This window comes from Nanorana parkeri, unplaced genomic scaffold (assembly GCF_000935625.1).
Source record: "Nanorana parkeri isolate BGI_ZX_2015 unplaced genomic scaffold, ASM93562v1 scaffold196, whole genome shotgun sequence".
NCBI lineage: Eukaryota > Metazoa > Chordata > Amphibia > Anura > Dicroglossidae > Nanorana > Nanorana parkeri.
In genome coordinates this window covers 113,777-127,001 of record NW_017306464.1, presented here as the reverse complement: position 1 = coordinate 127,001, position 13,225 = coordinate 113,777, and the positions used below count along the sequence as shown (strand labels likewise).

Genomic DNA, 13,225 nt, shown 5'->3' with positions numbered 1-13,225 from the left:
CTCAAACCTGCAAGATTCTCCTCAAATCTACAGTGCCAGTGAACCCGAACCTCATCCCTTCCCAGGGCAGATTACTAGTCTCCATTTACTTCCTGGAACTCTGGCACATGTGACTAGGACATGTGACTATGCACATAATCTCAGGGGAGGAAAATGCCTTTCCCTGAGATCTCATGAGATTACAGATGAGGTTTCCCAGCAACGCTCTGCTGATGTAACCTTCCCAGGCAACACTTTGGCACTTACATCATTTGTGCCAGAACTGGACAAGGAAGTAGATGAACTCTATTTGTAAGTAAATGAAAAACAAGTTTGTTTAACTGATGAATGTAAGATGGTTTTAAATCAGCAGAACTGCATGCTGATGTGATTTTTAGTAAAAGAGGGTAAAACTCCACTTTAACAAAAAATGTATCTTATTTGTCTATCACTCGGCTGTAGATCCTCAAATCATCTCTGAATTGGTGCTGACACTGTCCTTCCTTCTGGAGGGTGGCTACTTTTGTTTCCCATGGTCCCCTGTGTGCGTCGCTTTTGTGATGGACTACAATCTCACGTTTAGTTTATTAATTTGTATTGAAATTATAGTCCATCACAGGAGTGAGCTTGGAGCGGTGGCTACTTTACAACAAACACAGGGATCATGGGGAACAAAAGTAGCCACCCTCCAGTAGAAAGGACAGTGTCAGCATGAATTCAACCCCAATGTCTCTTTAAGCAAGACAACACGTAGCATCTTTCTATACAGACTTTCTATATCAGTGAAGAGAAACGCCGGAGAAAAATTAAATCATCCATTTTCTAATTAGCGGATCTCACGCTATTCCCATAATACAGTTATAATTGTTCATTATGTCACTATTACATAGAACATTTTACCTTGTGCAACATAATGTAAAATTCTGTCATCTTCTAACAACAGGAAAGGGAAACAGAAGATCCCGATCAGCCGGTGATAAAATCTGTATACTGTATTCTTGTTGTGATGGCAGTTAATCAAGCCATTTATTTTAGGGGTTTTTTGTTGTTATTTGATGTTGTGATGTAAGAGCGACTAAATGAAACTAATGACCCATTTGAGGTAGCTGTAAAGTGACAAATCAGTATAGTCAGAGTTAAAGAAAGATTAATTAACTGCAGAAATATTCTAGTTAGCAAGTCCTGTGCCATTTTAGTGGGTTAATTTGTCTGTTATCCAAAACAAACCTGCTTGTATCAGGTATAAAGGCACACTCTAGTAAAAATGGAAAATATAAGCTGAACTCCAAGCATGTAAAAACAGAAAAAAACACTATTCAATAATGATATTTTAAATACATGTTTTAATGTAAGCAGTGTAAGTTTCTCTGTTTGGTTTGGTGTTATCTTCTGTAGAGCAGAGCTTAGTAAAGGGGAAGGAGAAGCAGTGCAAGGAGCCAGTCATCACTTCCGGCTCCTCAGCTATCATTTCCTGGCTAGAGAAGCCAGGGAAGAAGAGCTATTCATTCATAAAATCAATGTAAAGATACCAAAGATACCGGCTCCAGGATGTGTTTTTTTTATTTTTTTTATTATTTTATTATATTTATTTATTTTTTATTTATTTTAATTTTTTTTTTTGTTGGGGGTGCTTCGGGGAAATATTAGGGGTCTAAACAGATCCTGTCAGATCCCGGCCAAGTGGCTCTCTCTCTCCTCACCACTTGGCCATGCTGCTGTGACAGCGGCTCCCTTCTCTGCCCCCGCCGCCGGCTGCATCGCTTCTCTTCTCCTAGGATCCCCGCTGCCTCTGCCCATACAGGTATACAGGTGGGGGAGAGCAGTGAGGATCCCGAGGAGAAGCTGCAGGCTGTGCCGCCCCACTTCGCAGTGCTGCGTCGCCCCCCACATACCCACCTGTGCCCGAGGCGAGAGCCTCAGTCACCTTACCCTAGCTACGGCCCTGCTGCAAACGCATGCATTCTAATGTAAACACACGGCGGGTGTGCCAACATACCAAAACAGCTATTGCGCTACACACGTTAGGTGTCTTCACATGCAACAGAGTAAGAGCAACTATTCTAGGGCCAATATCCATAGTTAACTCTAAACTTATGACCTGCATGGGCTTTTAAAGCTTTGCCTATGAACAATTTGGGTTACTGTAATTTGTCACCATTTCACAGGCGCACACAATTTTTAACTGTGGCATATTGTATATCTATTTACCTGGCCCAAACTGAAAAATCCGGTATTATATTGTGTATTTGTGCACTAAAAATAACTGAAGTGTACTTTTTATAGAAATGTTGTGGTTAATAAAGCGTTACGCTAATGTGGCGTAAACATTTGCAACTGCCACCATTTTATTCTACAGGGTGCATTCAGAAAATATAGAACTCTCTGGAGTTTTAAGTAGTTTTCCGGCCTAAAATGTGGATTACAACATGTGTGCAAAAATGCAAAAGAAAAACCCCGCATTGGCAGTGAAAGGGTTAAAGGACAACTCCACTAAAAGTTAACATCTTCCCTCCCCTTTAACTCCGATCAAGCAGCTCTTGTGCATTTGAAAATGGAAGAATTTTCCGAAGCCGAGAACCAAAAGTAAAAAATAGAAAAATAAAAAGCACACTATTAAGACCATCCTGGGATGGCTAAATATGTTTCTCCCAGCAAGAACCTTTACTTGCTCTTCAGGTGCGGAAAAATCTAAATGATGTGAACGGAGCGTCAAATTCTTCTCATCTGTCAAAGTAGCAGATTATTTCTTGAGAGACTGAAATTGGCTGCCTGGGATCAGCTCGCCATCAATCTTACTCAGGTAAGGTACGGCATAGCTGCCGAAAAAAAGAGGTACGCGGCAGGGGAGCATCGCGGCTCCTAAACAGGTGATGAAGCAGATGTAAAAGCTTCACTCTATCTGGATCGGGCGTTCTGAAGGAAAGATATGTCATCTTTCACATTTCCCCGCTACTTGGTATGCACTTAGTGTCTTCCAGATCCTGCTTCATAAAAGAGGTCATTTTTCAGGCTTAGGCAAATGCCGCTAAGCTGCAGGCCTGCTCGTTTCACTGTTCTGTTCTGATAATGCCGCTCATTTGAGCAGGTTTTACAAACCGGAGTTTGTGTTTCCTGTTGGTAATGCATGATTATTTATCAGGAGGAGAGGTAAAGGGGGGGGCTAGGCTGAAAAAAAAGAGACGCGGCGGACTATGCACCTGCAATCAAATTATATGTACTAAACCTGAGAGAGATCCTGGATGGCTAGTGCCAATTCTGAGCTCCTTCTAAAAATGACTAGCTGCCTGGCTTCTTCCCGTCTTAAAACTTTCTGGGCATTTAAAGCAAAGCAAAGTCTTAACTCTTGTTGTATGCTTGTTGCAGATCAAAGACTCAGTATTCATAACAGAAGAGGTAAGCAATGGCAGCCTACATATTATATCAGTACAGGTTTTCTTTAAAGGCCAACTACCAAAAAGTTCCCTTGCAATGCCTGCTCTCCCCAGCACTACGAATGCTCATCAAGGCCTGGTTCACACTAATCGTATTGTCGCAACTAAACAAAATTCAACAAAATGCTTCAATCCCATTCATTCCTATGGCCCCTGTTCACACCTGAGCATTTTGTCACAAGTAGCAAAATGCCTGTTGCTGGAAAAAGTACATGAGCTTCTTTTTGGCAGATTACAGCATGTTTTATCCCCATAGACTCAATAGGAAACGTGCAAAGCAATTATTCGTGCGCATTTTTGCTTGCGTCTTGTTCTCTAGCTGTATCTCGAACTGCTCCTCCCCTGCCCGCTGTGCGGGTGCCTCCATCAGCTAGCCGGCTGCTGAGGAGGCACCCATGCATGGCGGGTTCCTGGCCATGCTCGCAAGTAGCTGTGTGCTTCCATAGACAAACCTAATGTGTGACAGGCCACGCCCCTCCTCTCCTCCCAACAGACTGACTGACAGTAGAAGGAGCCTATGGCACCTCTGACCTCAGTATCCTCCCCCGCAACCAGGAAATTTGGGGAACTGAGGACCGGCAGTGGTGTTCACAGAAATGTATGGGGTGGGGGACGAGCGACAGAAAAAAGGTACTGGGCATTTTTTGCCCTAATGCAGAGAATGCAATAAGGTAAAAAACACCCAAACTTTAGTACTACATCAGGTCTACTGCCTGTACTAGAGCCCTTCACATGACAGTCTGTAGACCTACAACTGACCTGAACTTGTAATCTATAGCTTACCCACAACCTTCTGAACCCCACCTGTATCTAGAATCCCACAAGAAAATTATGTACCCACTCCAGAGTGTTTCTCATCTTGTAATCAGACCTGTCATGGCCAAGAAGAGGGTGTGCGCAGAGGAAAGGAGCGATTTCGGTGGAGGAAGCACAATATTGCGCTGTTATTGATGTATTTGGACATTTATCCTTTTCGCATTATATAAACATTCACAGACATTTGGATTATTGTATGAAATTTTGTTTTGGACAATTCACTTATTCAGACATGGACACTTATTGGGATATGTACGTTTGATCTGATATCTCACTGCACACGAATTGGTCTAATATTTTTGATATTGATGTAATATTTGATATTTATGTATTTATCTTATATGTAAGTTACTAGCAAGGCAAAATTGTGATTGTTTGATGTACTGACTTTAACTGCTGCCACGAAACAAAAGAGAGCTGGCGCATTATTTAGATGGCTTTGTCCTTTGTGCTTGGCCATGACTTCACAGCCCATATTTCCAAATGAAGGAGATGCGTATGAATGCATCACCTTGAGCAAGAGGCCCTAAATAGTTACCCTGCATAGATCTTGCACAATGTAAAGCACTCGATACTATTCTGTTCTGCACATGCACTTATCAAAATTGCATTTTTTTTAGGGAAGTCTCTTTAAGTGGGTTCAGTTTGGGTGGTAGCAGCAAAATTAGACTACAGATCCCTTACTCACAGCCAAATTAAGTTACAGATAAACAACAAATATTTTCTTTATATTATTTGTTGAACGGCTGGAAATACACACCTGCAGTATGGAGCTGGTGGAGTGGTAATTGTACTGGCTTGTCAATACATCAAGGCAAGTATAAGTAGTTTGTTTTCTTCTACAGCTGGGGAACTCTGGCTATTTTCAAACCACATATTGTTCATCACCAGGCTAGGACTCCGGTCATCAATCAAAAATCAGCTGCTGATTATTGACTGGAAAGCTCTAAGAATAGCTTCTATTAACCATTTTCTGACTCTCTCATCCGGTTGGCCTGCACAGTTCCTGCAAATGAACACTTTTCAGGATCTCATGAAATTTAGCAAGAGCCATAACTTGACTTACTTTGAAATAAGAATGATATTAAATTGCTTCTTACAATTACAGTTAATATATAAAGTAGGAACAGGTTGTCATATGAACTCTGCTAAGGAGGTCCTTAGTTCTAGGTCAAAATTTAATTCCTTATATGACAAAATGTTGTTTAACAGTGTAGAAATGTGCTTAAGTCCAACTTCATGCAAACCCGTTTTCTTGCTTTGGATAGAGTTGTGAAGAGAAAGAACTTCTGTGAAGTTTTAAATGCTACATATGAATTGAGTGGTGCTGTTGCATCTCAAACACTAGGTAGAAGTTATTGTGGATGGCAAGATCAGCATCTGGAACAGCAATGCCTCTTGAAAAGGCTGCTTTCTGACCATGAGGAACCAGCTGGATGTGTAAAAACATGAAAGTAGGAGCGCCAAAGCAGTGTAGGGTACAAACAAATACGTCCATTTATTATTAATAGAAGGCCAATAAACTGTACAGTGCCCCTTGAGGACTACAGAGATTACGCCTTCACTAGGACGGTTATATATTGGATGAGTAGGAGTCATTAGTGGACCAGATTGGAAAACTTGCAGAAAGCACTGAGGTAGTTGGTGTGGTCCTTTTCTTCTATAACTCAGCCTCAATTAAACATTTGTAACCCTTAAAACACATCTGCCTTTTTTAAATTAAACTTCCATTAATAAATAGGTTTTCCATTTGGACCCTTCATTTGGCACTTTTCCTTCTACATTTTCGCAAGATTAAGATGCTGTTTGTTTTCCACTGTTGGGATTTTGTTGGCAAATTTGAAATAATGCTTGTGCCTCCTAGAGGGAGATGTTTAATTTTCCTTTCTTTTTGACACCACCTACCTGGACAGGAAGTGATGGAGGTTCTAACCGTTTTCCACGCTATTCCTAACTAAAAAAAATAAGTTTTCTCTGGAATTTTGCTTTACCAAGTAATTTATAAATCCTCAGAAAGCAGTGGCCAGTGTTTTATTAAAGTTTGTGGAATGAAGAAACAAAGATAAACAGCTGACTTCAAGCAACTAAATCACGTCAATCTCAAATAATATGTCATAACTCCAGAGTCTGAAATATTACCACTCCAGGAAATCAGAATCTTGGCCAGTATTTTATTCTACTATACTTGAAAACTTCAATAAATCAGATACACAAGACTTATCAAACATCGTGATGTGTAGGGTTTTGTCAACTTTTTCAGGACAATTGGAAGTAACTAAAGCCAGCTCTCATTTTGGATTGATGAAAAACAAACCTCTAATAAAACCTCTATTAGGTTTTATTGCTGCCTCTGTTACTGTTGGGGAGATAAGTTCTAGATTCCTGTCCCACTTACATCCGTTATACTCTGGAACCCTACAGTCTCAGGTCAGGAAGTGAGGGTAAATCTACTCCAGCAAGGACACATCCAGCAATAAAACCCAGCAAGAGATCTAACCCATCTCCATTCTGCTAAAAATTGTGTTTTATTGCTGTCTTTGTCTCTATTGGAAAAAACACTTCTATAAATGGAAAATAGTACCACTCACAAACCTCAATAAGGGGTGCTGGTTCAACAATTGAGCTTGTTGGGAGGATACAGGCAAAGTCTCAACCATCTAAATCAATAAAGGTTCTTGATATCGCAGGAGAAATGCAGTATGTAGTTATGTTTCTTTATTGTAGCAGTAAAGACCTGAATATGAAATAAGTAGATAGGTAGATAGATAGATAGATAGATAGATAGATAGATAGATAGATAGATAGATAGATAGATAGATAGATAAAGCTTCTCCAGCCCGGAAGGAGCCGCTTCAAAAGACGGGAGGAAACCCCTTCTGTGCCGCCCACTCAACTGTTGTTGGGTAATTTCCTGACCGCAACTTGATGTAAGAAATGGCTCTGATAACGCAACTCAGGAAACAGGAATATTCTATAAATGGGTATCCAGGAAGTAACCTAAAGCATAAACAATTTAAAGAAGCACCAGACAAAATGGTATAAGAGTCCAAGGGGTTGATTTACTAACCTTATAAACACACCACGAACATGTATACACCTCTGTAGTGTGTTCCCTCCCAGCATGATCTATGGGTGGAATCTAAACACCTTTGTAGTGTGTACACACCCAGCAGGTGTGTTGTGCAAAGCCAAGCATGAATTGCAAGGTGATGTTGTGTAAATTAGCTCTATGTTGTGTTGCTTGCGTTGATGAATGCAGGAATGTAAATGCATGAGCTAACCATTTTTGTCTAAACTGTGAAGCAGCATTATATATGCATCATGTGCATGCTTTTTCCATATATGGCATTAGTGGAAATATGCTTTTAGAGACTTTTTGGTTGAAAAATATGTTTTGCTGTGTGAAAATCACACGCACCTGGTGCGTGCGTGTGTTTAGGTTAGTAAATCACCCCCCAAATCTCTTTAATGGTTCACATATAAAACATCCACTGCATTTCGGGGCCAACCCACTCTTCTTTATCAGGGATTAAGGTCAAATCAGAACTTTAAATGGAATCAAGTGCAGGCTTTACTATATTGATCAGTTTCCAGATGCGCCAGTGTTAGTGGCAATAGCACCCCTTTCTTATTGTTTTAAGGCAGCCCTAACCTGGCATTGTGTTGCAAGGTAACAGGTGGAACAAAGGGCAAGTGCTAAACCAGCATTGTGAGTTTGGAGCTGTATTATCAATATACCAAAAAATACTGTTTTGAAAGAGCAATTAGTAAATTCAATACATTTTCTTAATTTAATAGGAGTGTCCCAATAAATCTTTGGCATAAATAGGGCACACTGCACAGATTTAGGGGACCTTAAGCTATGTTATATTATTTATATGTTTTCAGTAATTATAACAGAGATCATCAGTATTTAAAATTCATATCCTTGTATACATTTATGAATCCTTTATCCGTCAATCATCAATAGTTTTGGTAAAAGGGATATGAGAAATACCGCATGCTAAATTCTTGGTGTTTGGGGTATTAGTTGGGGGAAAATAAAGCTATATTATAATATGATACACCAGGTCCAAACAGAGCTGAACTGTGACATCATAGAACCCTGGGCACAGATGAAAGGTGATGCCCTTTTGCGTTGGCTTTGCCCATTTTGTCATGTGATTATTATAATAAAAACTCATATTAAAATGCTCTACTGGTCACAGCATGTAGTTTATTTCATGTGCAATGCTACATGTATCTGTACAGATCAATAATGAAGAAAAAGGAAAGATGACTTCATGTTTGCTGAAATGCAAAGATTTGCTGCCTTGAGGAAGGGACCCTGTGAAGTGGCCCTCAAAAGTTGCCTCTATCTGACTGATGGTGTTTTGTTTCATGAATACATGTTGAAGAGTGTCACTGGAGTTGTGGTGATGTTCCATGGGTGGGCAATCTCGGCACTCCAGCTGAACTACAAGTCCCATGGGACAATGCAAGATTCTGACAGGCACATGCATGGCTCCCAGATGCAGAGGTGTGATAAGATTTGTAATTTTCGGCACTGCTGGAGTGCTAAAGTTCCCTACAACTGGTATACTTCTTTCTAAGCTTTTGCAAGGTGCCATCAGTTGCAGTCAATTAAACCCTGTAAGGAGTACATCTGAGTACATCTGAGTACATCTTGTGTGAGGCTCACCGATCAATCCACTAATAACTCTTACAACATATTTTAACGTTGAGTTAAGCTTATTCAATATCAGTGCAAGAGGCAATGCAAATGTGCAAAGTACAAAAGCCCTATTATGTTTTGGTATACTTTAGTCAGGGTAGTAAAAGATGAATTTCAGTTCTTGGTGACCTGATAACCAAAATCCAGATATAAATTAATCAAAAATGCTTTTTAAAGTGACACTAAATTCAGGAGTTAAATCTTAAAAATGCATTTGAGCACCTTAACTATTAACGAAAATGTATCTTATTTGTGTATCACTTGGCTGTAGATCCTCAAATCCTCTCTGAATTGGTGCTGACACTGTCCTTCCTTCTAGAGGGTGGCTATGTTTGTTCCCCATGGTCCTTGTGTGTGTTGTAAAGTAGCCACCGCTCCAAGCTCACTCCCCTGATGGACTACAATCTCAATACAATCTAGAAAATTGAATCTGAGATTGTAGTCCATCACGAGAGTGAGCTTAGAGGGTGGCTACTTTTGTTCCCCATGGTCCCTGTGTGTGTATGTTGTAAAGTAGCCACCCTCCAGAAGGAAGGACAGTGTCAGCACCAATTCAGAGATAATTGGAGGATCTACAAACAAGATACATGTTGTTAATAGTTAAGGTACTTGAATGGATTTTTAAGATTTATTTCCTAAGTTTAGTGTCACTTTAATTGATATTGAGATGGCTTCAATTTTCAACGTGATTTGAAATTCAGTCTTTTGTTTATTAAATTGAAACCAACTCAGTACCTGTTTCCTGATATAAAACAATTTGAGAATTCAAACTTTGAACTGTCTAGTTGTTTTGAAATCGAATGTAAGCGAATGGAGCCATGGTTGGACCGTTAGATTTCATTAGATTTTCTTTTATAAAATGGTATGTATATGACCAGCTTGAAGTAGATAGGAACATTTCCATCCAGATGACTGGAGTGCCACAATTTTTCTATCCATCTCCTGCCATTTGAATGTAGCACATGCATGAAAAAACAATGATTCCATTCTCTACAGGAGGCTTATAAGCTGCAGATATTTCCCATCAGGCTGGCACAACCATGCAAATCTTCAAGTACTTTTAAACCATTCTATGTTCATTACTACAAAATCAACTCTTGCCTGTTAATAAATGATGATGCTGAATTTGCTTCCTACATTGCAGCCCTCTGGGCTGGGAACGACTTAGCACAGTTAAAGCAGAAATATGGCAGCTGCTGACCTCCTTCTGAAAATACTGGTTGCCTGGCTGTTAAACTGATCAACTGACTTCCATACATTCTGAGCCACTGACAAGGAACAAGAATGGAGATCAGGAGAGTTAGAGAAGGCCTTATCTGTAGACTAGTTTCAGGTTATTGATTCAAAGTATTAAAGCAAGAGGGTCAGTATGCCTGCTAGGCAACATGCATTGTCAAAAATAAAGGTCCTCAGTGGCCAGCCTCCATGACTCTCACATGACAGGTCGCCTTTAAAACTGTTTTAAAATGCTGCAAGCACTATTTTGATCGCACTGGACCGGACCACAGACATAATGTGCCTTGCGATCCCGTGCAGCCGATCGCATTGCGGCTGGAGGGCGTGTCTACGGTGCCATTCACTTCAATGGCCCGCCACGCCCCCTCCTGCCCCACAAAAAAGTGAGCCGGACGCAATGCAAGGCAGTGCGTTCTGGCCAGAATCGGGCCGGAGCGCGCTGCATCTGGTGTGAACGGGCCCTGAAGGTCTCCCTGGCTCCATTTTGTCTCATCAGGAATTGATTTTTAACTTGAAGCATCATTTCCTGTTTAGGAGACCAGTCACCCCAGCTGACTATCTGTGTGGTGGATGACTGATTTTCTCCATGCCTCCCACTGGTTCCGCAGGGTTCTGAAGGGTGTGTCTACATGATGTAGGTTGCCTGCTGTTTCTACCTCCCCGCCTGTCTGGACAGCAAAGGTCCTGAAACCAGGTAGAGCCAGGTGATGATGTCACTAGACAAAGAATATTTCCTTTTCCCCGATGGGAGAAAGGTAAGTAACAAAGTAGGGGGGCATTTTAGAGGGGTGATGGAAGCATACAAAAAGCCTTGCCCCCCGATTGGCTTCAAGGCCTCCATAGGTAAACTTAGTGATTACCATGACTTCTACAGATCTTCAACCGATTTCAAACATTTCATTAACCCTTACCTCAACACAGGATCCTGAGCTGATTAAGGATTGATGAAAGCACATAAGGGAATTATTATTTTGTGGAACACGGACACAGATTCTTTGGCTCAACTACAAAAATCTAAAAGCCAAGCTGATCATTATCAAAGAAGCAGCAGAAACAGAATGTTCAATAAATTCAGATGAACGTGGATTCTCCTTACCTGCTTGGTGCAGATGATGGTGCTGAAAGCTCTGCTGATGGAGGGATCCCTGACACAGTAAAAACATCCAGGCACTTATCCACAAGTAGACGACCCAAGACATTGCCCAGAGCATCGCCATTCTCTAAAGGAAGCACAGGCAAGAGTTATGATCCTGACCCTCCACTTAAGAGAGCTTCTTAATTGTAACCATTTGCAATATGTATGAAATGACCGGGCGCGCTGCATGTGTCTGGTGCACATTACAACATAAAGGTTAAGAACATACAGACAGCCCGGGAACAAGGCGAGCCAGCAGGGAAAACTAAACCATTCATCGGGGCAAATAGCATTCTTAGAAACTATAATTTTAAGTCATCCATTTCTGACCTCAAATAAATGAGCTTCTGAGTTTACAGTAGCCCTGTAAGTTCTCAGCTATTTATGTGTATGTCTGTGTATGCGTCTGTCTACATCAGGGGTAGGCAACGTCAGCACTCCAGCTGTTGTGGAACTACAAGTCCCATGAGGCATTGCAAGAGTCTGACAGCCAGAGGCAAAGGCATGATGGGATGTGTAGCTTCACCACAGCTGTTCAGCCCTGATCTACATTAATATCATTTTTAGAATACAAGTTTATTACCATCATATGCTTCAGTTATGATATAGCCTCTATATCCTTGGTGCCCATCCTGTGGCTCAGGGGGACGTATGCTGCCCTTTGGCACTCATTGGGGCCCCTGTGTTTTCCTTACTGAGGTGCTTATTCAGTCCAGTAAAGGAAACATATTCTTTAGACAGGCTTCTAGTAGTTAAATGGTTTGGATTGTCCCTTTCACACTATCTTACTTTTTTCTGAATTGTCCATGCAGCATATCATATATGGCATTTTTAGGGGGACTGTAGAGAACGCAAATTTAGAAGCATTGATTTCTAAAGGGGGTTTAATAGCCATGGTCTCAAGCAGTCTTATGTAATGTGCCTCCACTCTACCGCTGTGTCTTGAAGCATGTCCTTAGTTCCCAAAACTCCTACTCATGCCTTCAGTCTCTGATTATCTCTTGTATCATGCCTGTAGTCTTTGACATCTCCTGTTGCATGTCTGCAGTCTCTGATGATCTCTTGTATCATGTCTGTAGTCTTTGACATCTCCTGTTGCATGTCTGCAGTCTCTGATGATCTCTTGTATCATGCCTGTAGTCTTTGACATCTCCTGTTGCATGTCTGTAGTCTCTAACTATCTACTGGACCATGCCTATAGCCTTTAACCATCTCCTAAAGAGCATCTGCAGTCTCTGATCGCTGTCTTTACTATTATGTTCACTGAATATGGTGATTGGTGATGTCAGGGGCCACACTTGAGCCCCCCTATGTCATGTAAGTTAACCACCACAGCTTTTCATTATTGGTATCTCAGTTACATCCTATCACACCAACATTAACATGGAGCTAAACCCTAACTGTAATTCTTTCAGACACTTCCTGTCTACATATTCTGTTGTGTCAGCTTCACATCATTGCTCAGGACCAGCTTCTAGGTTGACCATGCCTGCATGAAGTTTGTCAGCTCAGCGACTTGCAGCCTCCACAAGGGGTGCATGTGACAAGGTGGCAATGCAGTTGTCACCATATAACAGGAAGTGGCTGAACATGGACCTAAATGGCAGAAATTCCCGGTATTCATTCAAAGAAAACTCTATTTTTTAAAACAAGACTGAAAACAACCTCCGAAATTAAATAAAAATGTTGTACGTCTATTGGAGGTAAGTAATTGGGTTTAGATCTACTTTAATATCTTATGTAGTATATAGATTCAATATAATATCCTACACTCATGATAGAACCTATATTGTTTGAATAATTTCTAACCTAGTTAATTCTTATTGCAATAACATTAAAACAAGCATATAGTCTTGAAAGCATGGAAGTAACTTTGCAAATATGTATCACCCCTATTAACATATTGTACAGGCT

At 40.8% G+C, this 13,225-nt stretch overlaps 1 protein-coding gene across 3 annotated transcripts in view; it reads right to left on the bottom strand.

The window, feature by feature from the left end:
* The window catches only part of FAM19A1 (family with sequence similarity 19 member A1, C-C motif chemokine like), a 299,315-nt gene that overhangs the window by 282,433 nt on the left and 3,657 nt on the right, over nucleotides 1–13,225 (bottom strand). For all 3 annotated transcript variants that reach the window (XR_001941181.1, XM_018555427.1, XM_018555428.1), the window contains exon 2: nucleotides 11,273–11,396. Coding sequence is in view for 2 of the 3 variants with exons in the window: in XM_018555427.1 (XP_018410929.1) it covers nucleotides 11,273–11,393 (121 nt within the window). In the remaining variant the exon portion in view is untranslated. The remainder of the gene's footprint in view (nucleotides 1–11,272; nucleotides 11,397–13,225) is intronic.